This window comes from Cucumis sativus, chromosome 1 (assembly GCF_000004075.3).
Source record: "Cucumis sativus cultivar 9930 chromosome 1, Cucumber_9930_V3, whole genome shotgun sequence".
Lineage (NCBI taxonomy): Eukaryota > Viridiplantae > Streptophyta > Magnoliopsida > Cucurbitales > Cucurbitaceae > Cucumis > Cucumis sativus.
This window is the reverse complement of record NC_026655.2, coordinates 29558806-29584729: the sequence shown is the minus strand read 5'-3', so window position 1 is coordinate 29584729 and position 25924 is coordinate 29558806. Positions and strand designations below refer to the sequence as shown.

At 33.8% G+C, this 25924-nt stretch overlaps 3 protein-coding genes across 4 annotated transcripts; 1 reads left to right on the top strand and 2 right to left on the bottom strand.

Annotated features, from left to right (window-relative positions):
* Positions 1 to 4239: 4239 nt before the first annotated feature.
* LOC101204695 (NAC domain-containing protein 105) lies at positions 4240 to 5577 on the bottom strand. The gene is made up of 3 exons (XM_004139112.3): positions 5568 to 5577; positions 4887 to 5271; positions 4240 to 4750 (listed from the first exon to the last, which is right to left on the bottom strand). The coding sequence occupies exons 1-3, from the start codon at positions 5575 to 5577 to the stop codon at positions 4240 to 4242; spliced, it is 906 nt and encodes a 301-aa protein (XP_004139160.1).
* A 2932-nt stretch (positions 5578 to 8509) lies between these two features.
* Positions 8510 to 21859, top strand: LOC101204448 (type II inositol polyphosphate 5-phosphatase 15). The gene is made up of 11 exons (XM_004139111.3): positions 8510 to 9652; positions 9753 to 10002; positions 10574 to 11366; positions 12860 to 12984; positions 14990 to 15074; positions 16258 to 16423; positions 16518 to 16558; positions 16704 to 16971; positions 17336 to 17459; positions 20539 to 20902; positions 21044 to 21859. Exons 1-11 carry the CDS (start codon positions 8833 to 8835, stop codon positions 21398 to 21400), a joined length of 3393 nt encoding a protein of 1130 aa, XP_004139159.1. The 5' UTR covers positions 8510 to 8832; the 3' UTR covers positions 21401 to 21859.
* Positions 21860 to 22779: 920 nt separating this feature from the next.
* Positions 22780 to 25375, bottom strand: LOC101208457 (ycf20-like protein). 2 transcript variants are annotated; one of them, XM_011661904.2, is made up of 4 exons: positions 25080 to 25375; positions 24768 to 24979; positions 24341 to 24587; positions 22780 to 23459 (listed from the first exon to the last, which is right to left on the bottom strand). In XM_011661904.2, exons 3-4 carry the CDS (start codon positions 24529 to 24531, stop codon positions 23012 to 23014), a joined length of 639 nt encoding a protein of 212 aa, XP_011660206.1. In that variant the 5' UTR covers positions 24532 to 24587; positions 24768 to 24979; positions 25080 to 25375; the 3' UTR covers positions 22780 to 23011. The 2 variants fall into 2 exon arrangements, with proteins under 2 accessions (XP_011660206.1, XP_011660207.1); XM_011661905.2 differs by lacking the exon at positions 24768 to 24979.
* Positions 25376 to 25924: the final 549 nt, after the last annotated feature.

The following is a 25924-nucleotide window of genomic DNA, read 5'->3' as shown; positions in this document are numbered from 1 at the left end:
TGCAAGGATGGACTCTACAAACTTATGTACACCTAGAGAATTTTGTAAAGGGAAATTTAAATGGTTGTGCGATGAAGATGAGAACTAACTTGTATGCAAGAAGAAGGTGAAGGAAGGTCTATACATTATCAAGTGATAATAACTCGTATTTTTACAAGTTATCAGCCATTTGATCTGCTCTTAGTTGTGAGACTCGATGGGTGAAAGATTTGTGAGAGAGAGATATAGATGGTTTTACCAAAAGTTCACCAAAATCTTTGGTAAGATTTTTCTTTCTTATTTTTTGAAAGAAAAATAATTAGAGTGCAAAAAGTTTTTAAATTTGAGGAAAATCAAAAGTTTAGGAATAATTTCTTTAGTGAGATTTCTCTTTCCTGTTTTTTGAAAGAAAAAAAATTAAAGTGCAAAAAAAAATTTAATATTTGAAAAATCTTTTCCTTAAATAATCTATTTACATGCATAAATACATTAATTAGTTCGTCAAAATCTAACACCTCACATTCTACTAACACTTAGTGGACTTTAGTGGGTGTGATATCAACATCTCATGCAACCACATAGCCACTAGAGTTAGTGGGTCTATCCAACAAAAACTTAGATTTTCCCACAAACTTTAATCAAGAGCAAAATGGTATTTTTCACCATTTTAGTCAAAGTCAAACTTTAACTTTTTAAGTCAAAAGTCAAGTTTTTCACTTTTAACCATTTTGTTCGTCTTGACTAATTTTGTCCTCCCAAACATGAATCCACATTCATTTTCTCAAAATTTAAATCACATTTGTGAAAGTATGATACATGCACAACGGAAATAAGGATCAATTCTACTATAATTGCCACTAAACTATTTAATGATTAACATGCTTAAAAAGTCCTAATTAAAACAAATTAGGATTAAAGAAAATATATACCCTCATAGCTTTCCGATTTCTCATTAATCTTCTCACGAACTTGAACCGAAAGTACCACTAGTGTTGACCCACTATTCTCCAAACTTAGAACTAGGTTGTGGGATCTGATCAGGTGAAGGAACTAAGAGAGATAAATGGAAATTGGAAGATAGAATTTTAGGGTTTGAGATTTTAATGAGAAATAATTTGTTGAGATAAAAATGTAATTCATAATTACAAAATCGGCCAAAGTGTTTTCACATTTGAAAAGAAACCTACTTATAACGAAAGAGTCTTAATACTTTATGTCTAAATAGATCACTTGCATAAAAATATAGTCGAATCTTTAAGTGTTAGTAAGGATTGCGCTCCAAACAGGAAACCTAGTGAAAAGGTTTCTAGGCTTAAGTAAATAATTGAATTTGTTCCAATAAAATTCTTTGATACCACAAACTTGTTAAAGGATCAAATCCACATATTAGGACATTTCAAGCTAGGTAAATTATTTCCATGTGTTGTTTAATTGCTTTTTGTTTTAATATTTGACGTTCACAGTTTATAAATGGTCAGTAATTATATATTAATCATTGACTGTAATGTATTGTTATAAAAAAAAATCAATTATGACACTTTCGTAAGACTTTAATCCTAATATGTGATAAAACGACAAAAAAAAAATACAATTTTATCAAACCATTTACGAAAGTACTTTTTTGTTAAACTCACTTATTCCAAAAGCACTTGGATTATTGCAAGGCACCACTAGTCATGAGTGTGGTTTGACCACATAAAGTGTAGGCTATTGGAGAAAAGGCATGCATGTGTGTAGTGTATGACCTTAATTTGTTGCCTCCAAAATTAAAGGATGGTTGGGAGTATTTTAGGGACACCAAAGACGTGGCTTTGTGGGCTACCACTAACTTGACCAAGAGATACAATTATTTGACAGATTATTATAGGGAGATAGTGGTTTGCCCTTTATCAAGAGAATGGAGACAAGAATTTAAACATAGTGGTATGACCTTATCTTGGAAATGATTATCATTTTCCCTTGTATCACCTTCCTATGGTGATTGAAATGATAGGTTGTCGAGACACTTGTACTACTTACTATTGTTCTATGTATACTTACTAGGGTTTGTGTTTAATTCCAGACTCTTCCATTAAGCTCTTTACATATCCAAAGACTTAACTCACAGTTTAGTTTGCTTATAATTATAGATAATGTTTTGAATATGTGAGGTGATTTGAACCAAAAAGCAACTTAATCATTTGAATTTATAACAAGATAGGGTTGCATAAAATACACTCAATTTATTGAAGCATACGTAAGGTCTATAAAGTTGATTGGTATGCAGTGTGCTTGTAATTTATCTCATTTGGAGAGTGTAATATTTTATCTCCATGTATACCTCACGTCTTCGTTAAGTAGCTAGTCAAGTTATGTGGCCTAATATTTTCTTTTGTTCTTTGAAAAATTGTGTGGGTCAGCTGTTAAAAGAGGATCCATGGTTGCTTTCTTTTTTAAGGACTCTTTTATTTAGGTTGTGTTGTAGGTTTAGTTTTTGTTGTTCTTGATGGTTAGTTCTTTAGGTTATGGCTTGTTTGTGTATTGTGAAGTCCAATTCTCTTACTACAATTCATTACCTTTTAATAGAAAAATAAATGTAACCAATCTCAAATCAATGTTAAAACTCCTATTATATGAAAAGAAATCAAGTTGCATAACCCAAGTGTTATGTCACATGCTTTATTCAGGGAAAGAATAAAAACGTACCCAAACTTCACTTATGGAACAAAGGCTTCAACTAGTTCAAGGTAGTCATTATTCTTAAATGGTTACAAATTATTAAGTGGTTGATTGAAAACTCATAATTTTAAGTTTATGGTGTGTTTTTAATGTTTATTTTAGTTATAAGACTTCCTATGTTACACGGTTTTCTTAATGATTGATTGTCATCTTAAAGTTTGAAGGTTACAACTCTTACGTAATAAGATGTCTAGGTTTTATTTTGTCGCAATATAAAGCATAAGGCCTTGTATTTTACCGTTACAATTTTGTTTTTGATATTAAACTTTTACATTTTTTTTAAAATACACTTAAAAATATTTTTTGACTTTTCAAATATTTTAATTTTTTTAAAATAACTTATCTTGTAAATTAAATAATGTAATCTTGATTGGTTAGAGAATTTTCACAAATCACTATACAACATATAGATATATGGTAATTCAATAATGAAAAATTTTAAACATGATCTGTGACTAATTTTTTTAACTTTAAAAATGCCTTTACCCCAAAGCTTATACCACATGACTTTTGAGTTTTCTAAAATGCAAAGAACTGAGTAGATGTAATTAGTATTGTTAGTAATAAACTAGAAAAAAGATTAATAGATCTTTAATTAATTATGTTAACATTGTTGTCTAATGAGAATTTTGATAACTTTCATCCTTGGATAATAAATCTCTACTGATACTAAATAGGTTAATTTACATATATAGAATAAAATCCAAAAATATTTGCGGTTTGTGTAACGAAAAATAAAAGTTGGTTTCATAAATTTTATATTATCTTTGTTGGTTTTGAATTTCGTGTCGAATGTTTGCTCATCTTCTTCGTATTATTACTTCTCCTCATAAGGTATGAAAATTTTAATATATGGTTAGATCAACAAAAAAAAAAAAAAAATGTAACTAAGGTGCTTTAAATTTGAACTCTTTAGGCTTAGCTTGCTTTTTCCTATTGAATTTCTTAGGTATTATATTGTCAAAAGGATCCATAAAAGAAAAAATTCTCCTTTGCTTTTTAGAATATGTATCTTGTAAATGGTCAAACCTTGTTGCATCCTTTAACATTTTAACGTGATGGTTAGACGGAACAAAGATAAATTTATAGACATAATTTTAATAGAGTGATCAAAAATTTAAAATTTATTAGACACTTTTAAAAATTTAGAGATCAAATAGATATATAAGTTTCAAAATTTTAGAAATTATTTAACCAAAACTACATATTGAAAGTTAAATTAAAAATGCGGTAACAAATACCTATTCGAAACTGAATTACAATAAAAAAAAAGAAAATCAATAAACTAGAAATACTTATAAATTAAATCTAAATTTAAATTTTATAATATGTTTATGGAAGATGTTTGAATTGAGCTACTCTCTATAATTTAAATTTCATTAATTTTGATTGATTTTTTTTTTTTTGGAACTTTGGTTGGATTCACCGTTAACTTCCCTCAATACTTCAATATAATCTTTTATATATATATATAGAATTCAAATTATTAGATACAAAGGTGTTATTTGCATTGATAATTCATTAATAATAATACATTTCCAATCAAACTTTGAAAGTAGATAATGTCTCATCGAAGTTGTTTTGAATATAAGTACAAAACTCATCTAAAGTTCGAATATCTTTGAATTCGTCGTCAGCGGGCATGCAAGGTACATAATCTTCAATACCCAAACTAGTGTTTTCATTTCTGTTATCTTGATTAGTGGTCATATTGGGCACGCGGTCCACAACACTAATATCTTGATGAGTATTCATATCAGGCCTGATATCCAAGTTGTAGATCGTCTCACATGTTGTTGCTCTTTGATCTATCGGTTGTAACTCGTCACATCTTTCATTATCAGAAATATGAGGTGCCTTTATTCTTTTCTTGTTGGGTTGTTTCGCCTCACCTTGAATTTCTAATAATTTTCTTTTAACTCTTTCATTCTTCCTCATCCTACATAAAACATAATTGGAGTCGACCCCTTCACACCTCAAATAACGTTGATGCATGCTATATTCATGCATTATCCATTCACCATGGTGTTCTTCCAAGGACTCGTTCTCATACCTATAATTTACAAAAGTTATATCATTTATCACAAAATACCAAATAGACAAATACCTTGACAATTTCCTATTAACTTAAAACAAACTCAACAATGACACATATATCGAGAATAGTTTAACAAAAACCAAACACATACCTAAAGCGCTTGCGATAACCAATTATTTCTTCACAGTTTTCATTAACATAAATTGGACTAGCTGAATTCTCGCCACTCCAAGTACCATTGACGAGCCCAATCTTGCGGTTAACGTGCGTAGACAAATTTCCACAGTTGGTTGTCGACCTCTTGAGCTTAGTGAAGAAGTAAAGATCTTCGCCATCAATTCCTCCAAAACTTTGCCAAATTTCCCATGGCTCGACTCCACCATAAAGATCAAAGTCGAAAACAGCTCCTTGAAAATAAGGCTGACCATAAATCTTACAATGAAGATAATGAAGAAGTTGCTGATCAGTAGGCCTAAATTTTAGGCCAACGTAATGATTCAATGGCAATGGTAAATAACCACATGAAGAATTCGTTGCTACACAACAACAGGCAAAGAAAATATCTTTCGGTTATTTAATTACAAATTTAGGAAAAGATATAATGCAATAGAAAATTTATTTAGTTGAATAGAATTTTTTTTCTTTGAAAGCAAATAGAACTCCACGAAATCTAACGTGGTTTTAGTTGAATCCGATGACATTCTTTTTCTTCTCCATTGAATTGTTAGTTATTTCAATTATATTTGTTGTAATCATATTTATAAATATTTACATTCAGTAATAAATTAATCCAATATCAATTATGTCAAATTATCAAAAATAAATTACATACCTGATTCCATCTTCGAGTAAAATGGCTACTGTGTCTCGCTCAGAATTTCTCAACTATAAAATGACTATTGTGTCTCAGCTCAATCGGATAGGAAAAGACTAAGTATTTACTATTTTAGTATATTGAGGACTAAAGCCTAAGTTTCTTTATATACTAGTTTCCATTAAATCCTAATCAATCTAGGAATAGATTCTATCCATTTAATACATGGAATATTTAACGTTGATTATATAGATCATTCAATAAAATAATAGATAAATGGTTAGTTTATGTACATAATTCACCTTAATTATTATTATTTAAATACGTACGTCTAACATTATTAATGATATAATTATGATTACGGAAGATTACCTCTTTTAATCGGATACGGCGGCGAAGGTGGTGGTGAGAGAGAGGGAGATGGAGATGGAGATTGAGATTGAGATTGAGGTTTGCATTTATGAAATTAATCAAACAAAGTTTAATTCATTTGTAGGTTTGCACTTTGAGAGGGTTTTTTTTTCTTAAAGTGGCGCCTAAATTATAATTTATTTTCCCGCACAAATAATGCTCCGAATTTATCCTTTTACAAATATTAAAATGTATTATATATCATTAAATTTTTAAAATAAATTAATACAATGAAATGTTAAATATTAGTGCAAAATAATCTAACTGAAAACTGTTCAATCCAAATTGTAAGAGTTGGATTGGATTAGTTCTTATTTTAATAAATTGAGGTAGGTTGAATTTTTTTAATGTTTTTTTGGATCGAATTTGATTGGAATGTTATATAATTTTTAATTTGGGTTGATCCAATTCATTCCAAATTTCTAATATTATTAAAATATATATTACAATCTATATATGGGATAACTTCATACATATTATTACAATGTTTTTCTTTAAAGTTTGTAATATATGTGTTGAATTTTGATATTTAACATTTGAGTTTTATGAAATTTTAGAAATTTTAGAGTTAAACGTGGTATAGACAAATTTAAGCATTTTAAGTTAATAAATAATATACTTAAAATAAAAACAAATATCCAACTCAACCTAACTTAAATTTTGAGAATTGGGTTGAAGATCTTATTTGAGTTAGTCCAAACAATCTCTCCATCGAGTTTGTTTTAGGTTAGAAATTGATATATATATATATATATATATATATATATATATATATATATATATATATATGTATTTTTTCTATATTTAGAAAAATCCATATTAGATAGAGCATGTCAATATTTTTATGGGGAAGAAAAAAGAAATAGGTTTATGTTGACGTGTCATAAAATAATATTAATTTGTGAGAGATATACTAAAAATTATATTAACGATTTTATTGCTTCTTGAGAAAGAAATATATATATTAGGAAAGAGACTTTAAAAAATCACACTTGAAAATGCTTTTTCTTTTTGTTTTTCCTTGTTGGCATTAAGTAAAGAATAATGAAGAGGATTTTGTTCGTAGGAAACATTATGATTTGAAAACTACTCAACTTATGCAACTTTTATCAAAAAAATATTATCTTTTATATAACAAATATGAATAAGCTAAGTATAACCTACTAATTGTTAAACATTATAATATATATAAATATATAATTAAATTTATAGCTAGATTGAACGGGTCTTGTGCCATTCATTCCTAATTAGCTTTGAAAAGGTTAATTTGCTCATGTTGGAGGGAGCATCTCCACTGAATGACAGTCTGCTAGTTCACACAAATTCGAATAAGCTATCATGGATGAGTCACATGCAATAAAACTTACACATGTGGTTCTTGCTGGGCTTTCTTAAGGATCTAATAACCTTGTTTCTGCTTGTCGTTGGCACACCTCTCTTCGAACTACTGTCCATTTGGGCTACGATAGTTTGAAAGTAACAAAATTATTAATATATCTATCTCACTTTATGATTGAGTCAGCTATTTCTTCATTTTTTTTATTGAGGCTTAGGAACTTCCAACACTTTAAGCGACCAAGGTCTCAAGTTTGAATATTGTTGCTAGCTTTTTCTAGATGTCAGCTTAGAAAAGGAATTGAGTGCGAACTTTTAATAAACTCTCCATTTTTCGTTTGGGTCTCGGCCTCCCTTACATAAGGAAGAAGGAAAAGTAAATTACTCTAAACTAATCAAAATTTTATCCGAAAACAAGCCATAACTAATTATATATTTATGATGGTGCCAAAATCTAAAAGGATGTAATAGAAGAAAAAAAAAAGATTAGACTAGGTTAATGTACTTTTTACATATGTAAATTTTCCTTTTTAAAATCAGCCTAACTTAACCTACATCATTCCTCAACATTATCTTGACACTACTTACTTACAATGAGTGAGCATTATTCATGTATAAAGTTCAATCATTAACAATACACCTTTTAGCAAGAATCAATTAATTAAAGAAACAATTTAAAACAGTCCCTTTGAAAAGGAAGGTTTTGCTTTTTATATATTCTTCTTATAACCATATATTTCATCCTATCCATAAATGTCAAGAAATTTTATTATTCTAAACATGTGGTTTAAAATAGTATAATTTTTTAAAAAATAATTTAAATATTTGACTCGAAATAGCTTTAGAAATATTTTAAATCTTTTTGATTGAAATAAAAATAAATTTTTGAAAAAACATACTTTTCGGATCAATCCAAACAACTCAATCTTACATAGCTGAATTAGTTTAACATTTGTAGTATGAACTCCAACTCGCTCATTGTATCATCCAATTTCTTTAAACCGAGATGTGATTGCAAGTTCTAGAAATGCACATGAACGTCCGAGGTTTATTCATACATTACTCAAACCTTTTACAAATCTGAAGCGAACATGGAGAGAGAAATTGAGAAGTTTCATGAAAAAAGAATTTGTACACCATGAAAGGGACTCTAAAAAGAACCACCTGAAGAAATGCTTTTCCTTTTGGTTTCTTCTTCATTGGCACTGACTATGAGGAACATCACCACAGAAACCAAAAAGCTTTTTCCAATCGAAGTGAAAATAAATAAATAAAAATTTTAGTATTTGAAGTCAAATCGAGAATGTAACAGTTACCCCAATTTTACTCCGCCATGGAAGTCAAAAGTCAATCTCCAACGAGCTTTTGTTTTTGCTTCTCTCTAACCAATGCATCCTCAAAACGGGTCCACTCTCTTTTTCTCTCTTTTCATCTTCCAAATTTTGCTGTTTCCCTTCTTTTGTGCTTAGATTTCCTCTTTTATCCATTTGGGTCTCTTTCTTTTGTGTTTTAGTTTCAATTTTCTCACCGGTTCACCATGGAACCGCCACCCCTTATCGACCTTCGCGACGGCGACGGTGATGATTCTTCATCTTCCTTCACTAATTCATATACCCAGAACCTTAATCACCTCAATCATGGATTTAATTACTTGAATCAGGAGGATACGACCCGTACTTACTCTCCCCAATTCTTCGACTCCAGTTCATCTTCGTCCGATAATGAAAACAATGGTGTTTCTTCCAATTCTGTTGAGTCCACTACCAAACGGCTTGATTATATGCTGCAATTTCTGGACCGTAAGCTTTCATCTCAATCTGTTTCGTATAGTAATCGTGATGGCGATATTCAGGATTCGGATTATGATGGGAGTAGTTCTTCTCTTCCTGAATTCATTGGGCGGGGTGGAGGAACTGGGATTTTTAGGCTTCCAGTGCGAGCTGCTGTTCATCCTCATCGACCGCCTAGCCTTGAAGTGAGGCCGCATCCTTTGAGAGAGACGCAGATCGGTTGCTTTTTTAGGACTGTTGCTGGCAGCGAGTCCCAATTGTGGGCTGGTAGTGAATATGGTGTCCGCTTTTGGAATTTCGAGGATTTGTATGCAGCGGCAGAAGATATGGTTGTGAGAGGGGGTGATGAAGAGACGGCGCCATTTCGTGAGTCAGTTCGGACGTCGCCTACTCTTTGTTTGGTTGCTGATGAGGGCAATCGGTTAGTTTGGAGTGGCCACAAGGATGGTCGCATTAGAAGCTGGAGAATGGATATTCCAAGTTTGAATTCAAATGATCATTTCACGGAAGCTCTATCATGGCAGGCTCATCGCGGTCCTGTTTTTTCACTTGTAATGACATCTTATGGTATATACATGGTCTCATGTGATTGTCAAAGCAATATGGAGTTTGCTTCTTTCTTGTTGACTGTTCTGATTTTTTTTTTCCTTGTCTTTCTCTCTTTTAGGAGATCTTTGGTCAGGTTCAGAGGGAGGGGCTTTGAAGGTGTGGTCATGGGAGGCTATAGAGAGGGCTCTCTCTATGACGGAGGGAGAAAATCACATGGCTTCTTTGTTGATGGAGAGATCCTATGTTGACCTTAGGACTCAAGTCAGTGTAAGCTTCAGTAACACATTTACTTGGGATGTTAAGTACTTGCTATCTGACGATTCTACTGCCAAAGTATGGAGTGGTAGTGACCTCTCTTTCGCACTCTGGTATGTTCTTATGGGTTTCTTACATCTGATGGCTTACTTTCTTTGTAGTTGCAATTGGTGCATTGATTAGGAGAGATCTTATATTGACCTTATGGGATGTTAATTACATTTTCTATTGTGCATGAATCTTGTTGTTTAAAGTTTTGATGGTGTATTGATTAGGAACTTATAGACTTGAATCCTTTGGATATATGCAAATTGCAAGAACGAGTTTACATTACATAGTAGTTTTTAAATTTGTTGATATGAAATCAGGAGAAATATATTCTAGAGGTAAGGTACAAAAGAAAAACCTAGGGGTGAGGTAGAGGGAAACTCTGTCCCGAATGCTACAAAAGAAGTGTCTTCCAATCATTCATTAATGTAGTACAAACTTTTTTGGGTTACATGCATTCAGAGCACATCCTAATGTGCAAGTCCCTTCATGTCTTTGGGTAATGACCTTTTACAATACCCTATTTTATCTCAGTGCTGTTTGTAATTTGCTTCCAAGTAGCTAGGTAGTGGTTTGAAATGTCATTATCTTCTAAAATACAGTGATTTTAGTTATATATTGTTTCCACTTTTCAAGGGATGCTCGCACAAGGGAGCTATTGAAAGTGTTCAATACTGATGGTCAGCTGGAGAACCGAATAGATATGACATCTGTCCAAGATTTTACATTGGAGCCTGTTTCTTTCTCAAAGAAAGAAAAGACACAGAGTGCCTTTGGTTTCTTTCAGCGTTCACGTAATGCTATAATGGGAGCGGCTGATGCTGTTCGGCGAGCTGCTGTGAAGGGGGCCTTTGGAGATGATAATCGGAGAACTGAAGCATTAGTGATAACAATAGATGGAATGATCTGGACTGGATGTACAAGTGGTTTACTTGTGCAGTGGGATAAACACGGAAACCGTCTGCAGGATTTCCATCATCATTCTCATGCTGTTCAATGCCTTTGTACTTTTGGATCACGAGTATGGGTGGGATATGCCAGTGGTACTGTGCAGGTATTGGACCTCAAAGGTAGACTTCTTGGTGGTTGGGTGGCTCATAGCTGCCCTGTGATTGAAATGTGTGCTGGATCTGGTTACATATTTACCCTGGCAAATCATGGTGGTATCCGTGGATGGAACGTTACTTCTCCAGGACCTCTTGACAGCATACTACGCTCAGAGTTGGCCGCAAAGGAATTCATGTATACAAGAATGGAAAATTTAAAAATATTCACTGGAACATGGAATGTTGGACAGGAAAAAGCATCTCCTGACTCTCTCATCTCCTGGCTGGGTTCTGTTGTCTCAGATGTAGGCATTGTAGTGGTTGGGCTGCAGGAAGTTGAAATGGGAGCTGGTTTTCTAGCAATGTCAGCAGCTAAAGAAACTGTGAGTTCCTTCATTATAGAACGTACAAATCTTTTTTCTCATTATATTTTAACTTTCCAATAACTGATGAGTCTAAAGAAAGTTATCTGCATGTTTTGTTATTTCTATTTGAGAAGAAACAAACTTTTTTACTGATAAGTCAAAAAGAGAAACTGAACACTCCACCACAGGGAGCCTATGAACGGCTGGTGCCGCTAGTACTAATAAAAACATAATTACAACCAAAACGTATATTTTAATGTTTTATCCCACTGTCGTATTTTCTTTTAAAAGGATGCACGAGCTAGAAAAGAAAGAGCACATCAGTATAGAAGCTCGAAAATTTTATTTTGCCCCCTTATTAAATCTCAATCCTTGGAACTGTCTTCAAAGTTTCTTGAGTTTCTACTTACCACATACTCCAAAAGAGTTGATTTCTAAGACGTAAAGACCCACGGTTAAACATTCAAAGGAAAACTAGACTTTTTGGGAACTCATTCATATCATAGGAATTGGAAACAAACTAGGTCTTCAATCCTTACTTACCACCTTGAGACCAAGAGAATTTGAATCAAAATGCAACTCAGTATTCAATCCTTGTTCACCTCCTGAACTATCATCATTAAATGTTTCATGCATGGTAGAGACGGCAGGAAATCTGATAACTTTTAAATCCTCTTTACCTACCTCAAACACCTCTTCATCTATCTTTATCTTAACCTTAATGTTTTTTCAAAAACAATATGTGACTTTTCATTAAATAAACAAAAAGAGACTAGTCCTCAAAATACATCACAATAAAGACAAAACAAAGTAAAGACCTTCGAACAAATATAGAAACAAACTGAACCTGACAAGAATAAAAAGATTAAACTAAACCTGACTAATTTGAAGTTTTTTTTTTTTTTGAAAGAAACAGAAGTTTTCATTGATGAAATGAAAACCGTCTGGAAGAATGAAGATTTCCATCATCATTGTTCTCCTCTCTTTGTTGGGGTAGTTTCAATTTTCTTTTAGGAGTAGGGATTTTCATTATTGGTGCCTAACCTCTCCGATGACTTTTCGTGTGGATTATTTTTCCTTTTGATATTTAGTCTTCAAGTCGCTGTAGAAGGTGAAATTTCCAAAAAAAGAATAGTATGATTTGTTGTTTTTGCTTTATTTTGTCGTTCTTCCCTCTTAAGGGTAATTATGTCTTTTGAGATTAGTCTCTTTTCATTATCTTTAGTATGACTTGTCTTTTTTTAAAAAAAAAAATTGTCTTTTCCCCTCTTAAGGGTAATTGTATCTTTGACATTAGCCTCTTTTCATCTTTGTTTCCTTTTTAATAAAGAAGGGAAAATGCAGTATATAAGAGACCAATGAGTAGAATATGGCCACTATATCATTTCTGTTCAAATTGAAATGTTGAAGATATCTCATCGTTTCAATTTGATCAAAAAAAAAAAAAATTCATCGCATCTAGCTGCATTTCTTTCCTCCCTAAACTTATTTTATGTTTCTTTTGAACGCAGGTAGGACTCGAGGGTAGTTCACTAGGCCAATGGTGGTTGGATATGATAGGGAAAACGCTGGGTGAAGGATCAACTTTTCAGCGTGTTGGTTCTAGGCAGTTGGCAGGCTTGCTAATAGCAATATGGTTTGTAGTTGATCAAGCTTGAACTTATTTAATAACATCTGTGTCTATTTTCTTTTCTACTTGTTACAATTTTAGTTGTTTTTGTTTTTTTGTCTTTTGATCTTGTTGGAGTGCTACTTAGGTCTTTCCCTCCCTGACAATCTTATTTGGTATTTTTTAAAATAGAAAACAGTAGTTTACATTTATGATAGATAAACAATTAGAGAAAAATCAAAACTCCCAGAGGAAGCATGAAGACTCTTCTCACAGTAGCAACAGGGAATAGTACATAGATAAATTACCAAATCGTTACAGATAGCTCTCCTGCTAGATTTCATTACACTACGAGGAATATAAACTTCGGCTTGATAAAGAATCCCAATCATAAACAGCACGATTTTTTATAATATCCCATTTTTCTCACCAATCTAACATTTTTATTTGTTGGTTTCTTTCCAACCAAATAGGGTTGTCACCTATCTAACCATTTTATTCATTGGTTTTCCTTTTATATGCCCTTGTATTTTTTCATTTTTTTCTCAATGAAAGTTGTTGATTTCAAAATAAAAATTCATGAGAGAGAATGTGATTCCTATTGATTACTGAATTACTACATCCAATGCCAAATTTATAGCAACCATTGTCCAACAAAGAAATACTTGCAACAAACTTTTGAACTGCCTTACCATTAATATGACAATATCATTCATAATTTTGGCGCCTCTTCATATTTGTTTCTTTCTGGCAATTCAAAATCTGGGACATGGGGTAAACTCCAGCCACAAGAAGAGACAGAAACAGGTACTTTATATCACCTGGAGCAATAGATGAAATTCAGAATTTCCATCAACTACAAATTATATTGAATTGTGATGAATGGCCCTATCAAGCTTCAATCATGGAGGAAAACTTGGAAGGAATTAGATGAGACGTAATCAAGGAAAATTGACATGAATGCAGCTGAGCTGACTTTTTGAGGGATGGAGTTTAAAAGACATCTGCAACCTCTTTTCCAAAACAAATGTCTTCCTGTTCTCAGGGCAAGTTTGCAGCCAAAATTTCCACATCTTACTACTAACACTTACAGAGGACTCATTCCAGTGTGTGGTGGTAGAGGGGAGGGACACTTATAGGAAGATCATTGGGTGGGGAAGAGATCTCTTTATGCTTTATTTTCAAGACTGTTTCATTTGTCCTCCCTAAAATTACATTATTGTTGATTTCCTTGTTTGGTCTGGGAGCTCGTGGTCGTTCTCTTTCCAATAGGAAGTAGGGGATGTGGCCTCACTTCTTGTTTTACTTTTTTGAACAAAAGACAAACCTCTTCCTTAAGATAATGAAATGAGACTAATTTTCAATGTACAAAGGATACAAAATGAAAGTAACTACGGACCAACAGGTGCATTCATGGATAGAGGAAATTAAATCAGCAGGTGCATCCATCAAGGAAATTAAGTCACCTAACCTTTTGGAGTTTGGTCTCTAATTCCTTGATGGATGAAGGTCTCAGATTGCGAATTTGAAAAACAAAGACCTGGTCTATTAGCTAAATGGGGTTGAAGATTCATGTATGAAGCTGCAACTTTTTGGTGTAAAGTAATCAAAAGTATCCATGGCACCAACACCAACACTCATTGTTGGCACACGTTCAGAAATTTTTGTTTAAGTCTTAGAAGTCTGTGGATTAGTATTTCCAAAGCTTGGTTAAAAGTTGAATGTCTAGCTGACTTCAAATTGGGACTTTTTTTATAAAAAAAAAGGAAACCTAACCTTTAGTTGATTTAATGAAAAAGAGAAAAAATTTCAAAGGCATATTACATCCAAACCCAAATCTCTAAAGCTTAGTTAAAATTTGGTCTAAGTATTAGGAGTCCGAGATTTTTATTGTGGTTGAGCTTTGAGTGTGTATTGTCTTTTTCTATTTCTGGTTGGGATGTTTCCGTTCTATTATTGGGAAGTTTTTACCTTCCATTGTAATTGCTTATGTCTCTCGGAGATGGTGTATGATATGAGTTCAATTTTTTAGGGTTAGAAGTAACATCAGAGCTTATGTGGGGGATGTTGATGCTGCAGCAGTTCCGTGTGGCTTTGGACGTGCAATTGGTAATAAGGTATATCTTGTTTCTTTGTTCACAACAATACTACTGCTTCCAGCATCGCTTTTTTCTGTATGTTGTATTTTGAAAAATATTGTTACCAACTAAACAATTATTTTTGTACATTTTGTATTTTGAGCATTAACCTCTTTTCATATTTGAATGATTTTTTCTTTTTTTTTAGATTGGCTGTTTTGTAGGAATGCACGACCAAATTGAAATTTTGGTTTTTATAGTTTATAAGGTTTGGTTCGGGGTCCAAAACCCTAAGCCCAAAACCAAACAGAACAGGATTGCATGATATATATATATATATAAGTAAAAAGAAAAACGTGCGTTAGAGAGTTTACTTGCTTTTTCTGTTTTTGTTTTTTTTTTTTTTAATTTCTGTTTCTTCCAAATCAAAAATTGAACCACATAATGTTATCTAAAAAAAATATATATTAAATTATGTATCTCGGAAGTATTTGTGTCTTACATTTCCAGAAATTGGTGTCGCCATGTCCATGTTGTGTTGTGATTGTGTCATGATGTAGTAGGAATAGGGTATTATGGTTAAATCCTTAATCTATTAGGATTAGTTTCTTTTATTAATTAGGATTAGGGTTAGTTTTTTTATTCATTAGTTTCCTTTTGAATTATAAATAGAGTACTTGTCTTCTCGTATTCACAACTTTTAAACAGTAATAAAATTCTCTCATTTAGTATAATGATGTGTTCTATGTCATGTTTGTGCTCTTCCATGTCATTTTTAAACCCTTCGGATATTAGCAAAAGCCTTTGGTCTTGATACTTGTAAGGGAGAAATTGTCTTCATCAAAACCTCTCTGGTGAGCTAGTGTAAATAGTTCCACATTTTAGAACCCATATAAATTCTCCATGGGCTAGTTGGGAATTTATCTTCTCCAAATGTGAAAAATAAGCTAACCTCTTTATCATTTTCATATCTCCTTTGTTCCCTTTCAAGATCTGTGGGATGGTAGTTGAAAAAGGATGTTTTCAGGAATTATGTTGCAGACTATAGTAGCTGAATGTTTTTGGCAGGATGACATAGATTACTGTTTGGATTTATGTTGAATGTATGACCATTCATGGAGATTCTGACTTAAGTATAAAATGTTCATTTTTACCATACATCTTATGGTTTTTAATATCTCATAATTGTAAATTTTGACATGATTAAAGGTTGTCTGACCAGGGGGCAGTTGGTTTAAGGATAAGAGTGTTCGACCGAGTGTTGTGCTTTGTTAACTGTCATTTTGCTGCACATTTGGAAGCAGTCAACCGTCGCAATGCAGATTTTGATCACGTGTATCGGAATATGTCATTTCACCGGCCATCCAATCCTTTTGGTACCACAGCTGGTATAGTGGCTCTTCTTATTCACACTTGCAGTTGACTTCTTGATTCATATGTTTTACAAAAGGCCTGGTTTGCCATTGCTCTTTTTTTGTGCAGCTTGTTCTTCACCCACTGCTCAGACAGTTCGCAGTTCAAATGTATGTGTAGAATTAATTGTTGCATGGTCCACTCCGTCGTTCAAATTACTTCTAACTGTCATTATAATTTGTAATTAACGTATACTGAAAATTTCTTGTTCCTTCTTTTTATTTGGCGTACAAATGATGGAGTTTTCTTTCCCAGGCTTTTGTTGGGTCCTCCGTCGAAATGACACCTGAATTGTCTGAGTCGGATCTGATCATTTTTCTTGGTGATTTTAATTATCGGCTCAATGGGGTATCATATGATGAAGCTAGGGATTTTATTTCTCAAAGATGCTTTGATTGGCTCAAAGAAAAGGATCAACTTCGTACAGAGATGGAATCTGGAAATGTTTTCCAAGGAATGCGCGAAGCAGTTATTACATTTCCTCCAACATATAAATTTGAGAGGCAACAACAAGGTTTATCAGGTATCTTTTCGATGCTGTTCAGTGGAGTTGAGTTTAAAGTTTGGTTAAAGCTGCTTTAGTATCAGTTGCTGGTATGCCAGTTAAAAGTATGTATCAGTAGCAGCATCTGTTTGTTTTCTTGTGCTCCTATTTGGACGCATACTTGAAACTGCCTTATTAGCGAGCAATAGAAAATGAGAGGACCCACAGGTTCTATTATCAAAACCTGGCTCGGGTGAAAAGAGTGGATTCCTTCATATAAAAAGAAAGAAAGAAAAAATAAAGACAATTATGCTCATGGAAGCTTTTTTGTTTCTATCCTGCAATGTAGGTTACTTGAGTTTTCTGATGGTTTGATATCAATTTTATTTTGCCTGTCTAACAGGGTATGATTCTGGGGAGAAGAAGCGTGTCCCTGCTTGGTGTGACAGGATACTGTATCGTGATAGCCGGTCATCTTCAGCGTCTGGATGCAGCCTGGACTGTCCTGTAGTCACTTCTATATCACAGTATGTTGTTCAATTTTAATTATCTTTCAATATATGGCAATTGAATTTGACACCTGCACCCCCCATTAGAAATTGGATACCATGTGTTGACCTTTCTTGGCAAGGGTTGCTGGTGCCCCGGCCCTTCCCTTCTTTTCTTTTCCCTTTTCCCTCCGTTATTTTTGAAGGACTTATAGATTGTCAAGATCTAATGATCGGAAATATTTAATTGGCTATATGTTTAGGGAGGATTCCTTTCCTACATCTACTTGCTTTTTCTCCTATATTCTTGTGTGCATATGGGGATCTTGAGAAGAAAAGGGTATGGGTAGCAACAACCTAATCCTTTTGAAATGAAGTCCCTGGTTCGTAATATTTGGAATGTGTAGCTCTTTCTATTTGGAATGAATGAAAATCTTAACATTTTTGTGGTTGTGTTAAAATGCCAAATTTTGGTGCATTTACAAAGTTTTTTTTTTTTCCTAGAAAACCAAAAAATACCCAAAACTACCAATGAATACAAAGAGGAGAAAAGGCACAAAAAGATTTAATGTGAAGAGGCTTGAACCCATGCTGGAAAAAAAAAAACTTGAATGCCAATTAAGCTTGAGAAAAAGCACACAAAAAGATAGGCTGCAAGATTATACAAAGAACCAAACAAAGAAGATAAGACACTATAAGAAGAACCCAACAAATGCATCTACAGCCTTCGACCATATTTAAAATAGATAATACTGGAGAGTGTAGCTTCAACCCAAGGGACTACTACAATTGAATCAAAGTGCAGAGGAGCATTAGGAAAAACCCAGGGAAAATTCAACCCACTGTACACAATTGAAGACCACAAGCTTCTACAATGGAAGAAAACTTGGATGGTATCTGAGAGGGAGACAAAGGAGAAGCACCCAATCTTGTATCTTGAACACACTAGCCCCACGAAACATTATATCAAAAGCTTCCCCAATATGTTCTAATGAAAAGGGTTCCTCAGGAATTGGGTCTAGGATCAAATTCTTCGCCAACAACTGAATCCTCATCGGAATCATAGGGGTGAGAGAGAACCTTGGAAGAAGTGTTGCAAACATTGCCTCTAGAAAACTAAGTCTTCGAACCTAGGATGCAAAAAGTTGATTGATTGAAAACCTTAGAAGGACTATGACTTCTCCTTGCAGAGCTGTGTAGACAATTTTCCGCATACAGCGTAGGAACTTGAGCTCGTACACACTTCTTCTCTAACAAGTTGGAATTGACTACTAAAAACTTGGAAGAAGAATGATTAACAACTCTCCAGGTATAGTGCAAAGGAAAAGTCAGAACAAACCTTCCACAAGGAAATTCTTCTTCCAATAATCTATCTTAAAATCCCTCCTGAATTTCAGTTATATCATGGGTCCCTTGAAGCAAATGGATCCTTCACAGTCAAATCATTGGTAAATCATCTCTCTTTGGCTTCTCCACTTGACATGGCACTAAAAAAGGCTTTATGGAAGTCGAAAAGCCCTAGACGAGTTAATATTCTGGTATGGATTATAATTTTTAGTCACTTGAATTGCTCCTCGTTCTTACAGAGGAAGTGTCCTTCCCATTGTTTGTCTCCAAGTATTTACGCACTGTGTAAAGGAGAAGAGGAAGACATTCAGCACATCCTCTTTGAGTGCAGTTATGCTCAAAATTGTTGATTTGCATTATTTAAGTTTTTTGGCAACAGCTGGGTTTTTGGAAGAACAGCAGCAAGCAATGTTTTTCAGATTTTGGCAGGGCCAAAGCTTAAAAAGAATCAACAAATCCAGTGGAGTAATGGGGTGAAAGCTGTGCTGGCTGATTTGTGGTTTGAAAGAAACCAAAGAGAATTCCATGATAAGGAAACTCCTTGGTTTAATAGATTTGAAGCAGCTCGATTGAGCATCCCTTTGGTCATCCTCTAGGGCTTTTGCTGATTGTTCGTGTAAGATATTAGTTTAAACTAGATTGCTCTTATCTCCCTGAATTAAATTGTTGACAGCAACAGTGGAAGATTGCTCTCTTCCTTGACTACACTCCATAGTCTTATTTGTTATTTTTTAATATTATTGTCTAAGATTGTAATTGTTTAAGTCTCTATTATGAAGTTTGTAAGTTTCTTTTTGGAGGTAATGATGGTGCTAAGGGAGTGCAACCTAGTTGAGATGCTCAGGTGCACTTGATCCATAGCTTTATGCTTGTTGTTTCCAATGTACTTTGAGCATTAGTCTCATATCATTATCCTGTTAAAAAAAATTCACTTCAAAACTCTTTTGTTGAGTAATTCAGCATCTTTTTGGGTTTGGTTGGCAGGTTGGAGGTGTAATGTCTATATGGTTGACCTGTGGGAAAGTCGAATAGATTAATTGAAGATTTTCAATATGGTCATCCCACTTAATAATTTTGTCTATACATTTTAAATTATTATATCATCATTAGGCCTAATAGTTTAACATGATAGTTTGCCAACAAGGGCATCACTTAACTAGCATAAAGCGTGAACTCATGATCATAAGGTCAAGGTTTAAATCTTCCATCCCACAAAAGTATAAAACCCTAATATTTGATGGTAAATTTAAATCCTGTTTTACAAACTTCCTTTGTCATTCTTGGAAACCTTAACCTCCCATTGTAAGGAGAAAGAAGGAAAATGGGAGGGAGGAGGATCAACCTAGAGAAGGAAAAAAAATATACACGAAAGTGGCTCCAAAGGGTTGGAGACCCAAAGATGAATATCCATTATTTGTTGCCATTATTTTCTGGGGACAATTATTTTCTTGTCGTTTTCATGTGTCCTCTTTTAATGTACATGCAACTAAGGTAGCTGCTGCTAACTTTATTACTTCCGTTGGTATTTGTCTCTGTAGCTTTCTTGTATGGACTGCTGTAGCTAATTATTCTCTTGGTTGTACATTTTATGAACTTGTTAAAAAAAATGAGACGAAGATTTAGTATGTCTATTATCAGGTTCTTCTCCCATCATGCCCCTTTATTTTGAAAACGCTATCTATGTTTTTTATTTCACAAATTTTGATTTGTGGGTGTATAAAGATTTGATGTCAACTTTACAGTTCCCCTTCTGATCTTCCTTCCTGTACAGGTATGAGGCTTGTATGGATGTGGTGGATAGCGATCATAAACCTGTTCGTTGTATATTTGATGTCAATATTGCTCGAGTTGATGAGTCTATAAGAAGACAAGAGCTTGGAGAAATTCTTCATTCAAACGAAAAAATTAAGCATATACTTGAGGTGCTGTGCAAGATTCCTGAAGTTATTGTCAGTACGAACAACATACTTCTTCAACATGAGGATACATCTCTACTACGAATTACAAATAAATGCGAGAAAAGCGACGCTATATTTAAAATAGTTTGTGAAGGTCAATCTACAATTCGAGTGAATGGCAAAGCGTCAGGTCATTATAGTCTTAGAGGTTCTTTTGGCTTTCCACGATGGCTTGAGGTAACTTTATTTATTTACATCAACCTACTTACAATGAGTTCTGCCTGACTTTTGCATTCTCTAAATTGAACATTGTCATTATTTCTAAAATGATGGTATCAACTATAACAAAAGCTGGGTTATTTCTTGCTACTGTATCAGGTCTCACCTGCAACTGGAATTATCAAACCTAACCAAATTGTTGAGGTCTCAGTTCGTCTTGAGGAATCCCACATGTCAGAAGGATTTGTTGATGGTCAACCACAAAACTCATGGTGTGAAGTCACCAGAGATAAAGAGGTTATTTTGCTTGTTAAGGTGTATGGAACCTTTTCTAGTAAGTCAAAGAATCATCGTATCCGTGTTCGCCATTGTGTTTCTCCTAAGAGAGAAGGAACTGGTACCAAAACAAACAACTCTACCCAAATTCATGGAAGCCTTCTTCATCGGTCCGATATTCAGCGTCTCAGCATGTCCAGCGATGTGGTTGACCATCTACGAAATTTGCATACCCCATGACTGCAGCCAAGATTGTGTGAGAAATCATGCTTTTGGTCTTTAACAGATCCCAATTCTTCCAGCTTCTTTGATGTACATACCTGAGGCCGTTTTGTATCAAAACTTGTACTGCTTTGATTTGTGTCGATAGTGTTCATTCAATAACGATGTCCATTTTTTTAGATTTTCAACCTGATTTTAAGAAAGGTCCATCTCTAGGTGGTTGTTGATAAGTGGATTCACAAATCTATAGATGAAAGTTATACGGAAACAGCAGCAGAGTAGATGAGGCAGTTTTATTTGTTCCTTAAATATTATTATCCCAACTAAAGCGAAACAATCATGTTTGTGGATTTGGTTTCGTTGAGGCTGAGAATAGGTTCCTTCAACAAACTTTTTACGTGCTGAAAATGTGTTTGTAGCTTCATAGTTTCGGTGCTTTTTATTTGATTTGATGAATATATCAAATTTTTATGTGAACTTCTTTTTCTGCATTGTTTTCATTTTTTTGATAACACGGAGTGGCGATCTTTGACCATAGGGTTTTATGGTAGAACCATCGAACAATTTTTTAAATGATTAGTTTTTTATTTTCTGAGTTTATTGCTCAAAACAATCTTTCCAATATGTTGTTTTGTTTATTTCAATTTTAGGTGTGAATCTATGTGAGCTAAGAGATTAGGCAGGTCAAGTGAGCAAAATAAAAGGAGAATATAGTTTAGACGAACCCAGGTCAAGTGAACAAAATAAAAAGAGAATGGTTTAGGCGAACAAAACGTTCAATCTAGTGATGTTAAATTAAGTCTCAATCTAGTGATGTTAAATTAAGTTAAATTAAATAATTAAGTTAAATTAAGTCTCAATCTAGTGATGTTAAATTAAGTTAAATTAAATAATTAAGTCTCAATCTAGTGATATTAAATTAAGTTAAATTAAATCTCAATCTAGTTTAACTATGCAAAAACGTTAAAGAGTGCGTTTGAATTGACTTTCTAAATAGTGAATGTGTCAATCTAACTTATATGTTTTAATAACCAAAATTTGCTACAGTAAATATATTATTTGTCCTTGTTATGAAACCTATATTTACTACCGTTTTTACTATTTTACCTTCATAATTTTTTTATTTCTACAACAATGTAAGTCTATAGTCTAGTTTAAACCCAGTAATAATTTAAGGGAAAAATTGTAATTGACACCCTTCCTAGGGAGCCTTTTGCAATTAAAAAAAATCAACAGCATTTCTCAAACAGAATAGAATGTGATGGATTCTTTTCACATATCGACAACTTATTTCACAACCGAGACAGATTCTTCTTCTAATCAACTTGGGAGAAGATGAAAATATAGAAAAGCTGGCAGTCACATAACCTGTCTAATTATTTTCTGTTTTCCCACTCTAAATTCTAAACAGTCCATGCATTAATTAGTAAAATTGTTTTTTAAAAGATTGAAAATTGCAAAGGATTATAGTACAGTAACATCCTAGAACAAAAGATATCTATAAGATTACACAGTGACAAAAGAAACACAAATGAAACAAAAATGTCTGCCTTGCGCAGAAATGATTTTCCTCTAAGGTAAAAAGAATTACCTATGTTTTTTCATTTTCAATTGAGGAAGCAACATCTTTCAACTCCCTAATTTGAACGCATCGACAAAGAGGCCCAAGCACACACCAGCTTTCCAATAGTTAACCATTACAATAAATGATTTCAGCCTCCTAGTTAATAGAGGTGGAGGCTTCCTGTACATGAGTATACCAATCCATTCTATAGCAGCAACCACCACACCAGCAACCAAAACATCCCAATCACCCGTCTGTCCAAGAATTGTAGCAAGTGCATTTGCTGTATAGAAACCCAAAAGAAGCAAAAATATCTTTGTAGGAAAGTTTTTTCTCGCTGAGTTCAGTTTTTCCAGCAACTGTCTGGCACCTGAACTAACTAGCCTGCCTAATCGAGTACGACCCAGATTGGACTCATCACCATCGTCGATGTTGTCTCCCCCACCACTACTAGATACCCCACCTGTATCTAATGCAAAGGCTAATTTATTGACATGTCTACTCGTCTGGAGACTGTAACAAGTAACATCACAAACAGGTTCATAACAGCATTTATATATAAACTTCCTTTCATACGAAACCGAGCTTTTGTTGAGAAAAATGAAAGAATGCACAAGAAGATACAAAAGAACAATTTCACATGACATAAGGAGTCAAAGTCCCAACCAGTGTTTCTTAAACCTCAACCCACAAGAAAACGCAATACTCTTTAGGGCTTAGCGCAATAGTTTTTAGGGCTCAACGCAATAGTTCTTCAATGAGGCGCATTATATATAAACATACTACATTCATGAGAAAGCATGGTTAAAGTGGACATATAGGAAACGGAAACCCACTAAACACAACAAATTTTGCATTTGGGCTTACTAAATTTAATCATTTTAGTTAATAAAGAAGGAAAAAACCCTAATTATTACTTTTATTAGAAATAATGAAAAAGCCCCAAGGGCCAGGGCTTTGAGCCATGGGACATCACAAAAGGCGTGCACCTAAGGCATGCCTTATTTCATGAGGCTTGCTTTTTCAATCCAAGGCGCTAAACTTGAGCCTTGAGCCTTGAGCCTAGGCGTGCGCCTCCAAGCGGGCTTTTGAAACACTGATTCTAACAATAATTAGAAGAGCCGACACCAATCCAAAAGAATGAAACCAAGCTGGTAATTACAAACAAAGAGTGGATACACCCGCACAGATGCTTTAAACCTAGCGACGGCTCTGACCTCCACCCAAGATCTTCCAATCTCTCTAAGAACTAATATTCCTCTCTAGTTCTCAATATAATATAAGCAGTTATCTAATTACCCAAGGATTCAACAATTAAAATGGAAATATACGCAAGAAAAATAGCGCAGGCCTCTTAACAAGGCGTGATACAAGTTTAAAAACTCCACTTGTACCTTTTTCGAGGAAATGGTGCAGATTTCAGGAGAAAGCTTGAACTGCGTCCATTAAAGATAGCCTCATAGCCCCAGTAGTGGATTAGGCAGGGCATATTGGTAAGACATGATACTTGAGGGCTATAATTCGCTGTTGTCAATAATCTGGAGTGCAAAATTACTGCACCCATCTGGAAGATGCCCACTTCCATACTCACATTATTGCCATTTCTTAGACAATCTACAATCAAAAGAAACAGCTTCTATACTGCAAATTAAAATCAACATTGGTTCAATCTACAAATCTTTCCACAAATCTAAAAATTAATGGACGAGTGTGATTTATTAACATCCGAATAACACCTTGCATACTTATTCCAAACTGTATAAGACTTCATTCTAAACATACATTTAACTTATAACAAAAACTCCATACTGCACGACTTACCCAACACGTGGTTTGATCCAAAACCACTTCGAAACTTCAATCAAGTAACCCAACCCGAACATAGACCACCGCCAAGAATTAGAAAATTAATTTAAAGCATCCTTAACATTCCAAACGGCCCTCAAACCTCAAAGACAAATACTTATCCACCTCTTGCCGAAACCGGTCCCGAACTTGCAGGACAGTAACTAACAACAATTCTGATATTCAATCTAAAACCGAAACACAAAGGGTGTCAATATACTGAGACCATCAGTTAACAGGCATTCTAGATGCGTCAAAAACATCTTTCCAACTAACACAAAAACTCACCCAAACGAAATTCCGGAGAAGACCACAAGAACGAAGGTGGAGACACTGGACGCCAAGAAGAGGCGTAGCAATGACCGGCGGCGAACAGCAGACCCGAGAGGGCTGATGGCAAGATCGTTAGGCGGCGCGCAACTTATCGGACCAACGCGGGCGTCGGTGGGGAGTGGTCGAACGGCGGCCAACGACGACGGAGAGGCTGTCCGTTGGAGATTTCTGCAGATGGCTGTGAGAGAGAGGTAGACGTGAGGCGGTGGCGATTGACGGGGGTAGCTTTATCCTTTTCTTTCTTTTTTTAAAGAAAATTATTTTTAAACGATATAGTTGCTGTGAATTACTAAAAATAGGTCCATTTAGAATGAGCAATTGAGTTAAGAAAAAAATGATTTTGAAGAATTTTATTTTTATTTAAACTTTTTTTCTTTAAAAAATTATTTAAAACATAAATAAAAATTTGTTGTTAGTTGCTTTAAAAACTATAGTTTTTTAAAATAATTTATTTTTTAAATTGCACATTTGAAGATGTAATCTAGTTGAGAGTCTTAGATTGATCGTTTGGATTCTCTTTAAAAAGTTGGGTTTTAGGATAAATGGAGTAGAAAAAGTCACAGAATGTCCTTAAAAATGTGTTTGGTTGAGATTATAAAGTGATTAATTTTGTCAAAAAAAACTATTTTAAAAAAATGGTAGCGTTTGACAAATTAAAATAATACCTTTTTTAAAAATTTATTTATAAAATAATCTATTTTTTATCTTTAAAAATCAAATTCACATCATCTGACCAAACCTCACGTGTTTAAATTTTAAACTCATACCCAAAAAAATATTGAAAAGGAAATGTATTATTA

Excerpts from the sequence above, each read along its gene's own strand:
- LOC101204448 (XM_004139111.3), top strand. The coding sequence starts at position 8,833 with ATGGAACCGCCACCCCTTATCGACCTTCGCGACGGCGACGGTGATGAT. Across the intron at positions 11,367-12,859 it reads TGTCAGCAGCTAAAGAAACT|GTAGGACTCGAGGGTAGTTC; the intron begins GTGAGTTCCTTC and ends TTTTGAACGCAG. Across the intron at positions 16,972-17,335 it reads GCAACAACAAGGTTTATCAG|GGTATGATTCTGGGGAGAAG; the intron begins GTATCTTTTCGA and ends CCTGTCTAACAG.
- LOC101208457 (XM_011661904.2), bottom strand. The coding sequence starts at position 24,531 with ATGGAAGTGGGCATCTTCCAGATGGGTGCAGTAATTTTGCACTCCAGA. Across the intron at positions 23,460-24,340 it reads GCACCATTTCCTCGAAAAAG|TCTCCAGACGAGTAGACATG; the intron begins GTACAAGTGGAG and ends TACTTGTTACAG.
- LOC101204695 (XM_004139112.3), bottom strand. Across the intron at positions 4,751-4,886 it reads GGTTATCGCAAGCGCTTTAG|GTATGAGAACGAGTCCTTGG; the intron begins GTATGTGTTTGG and ends TGTAAATTATAG.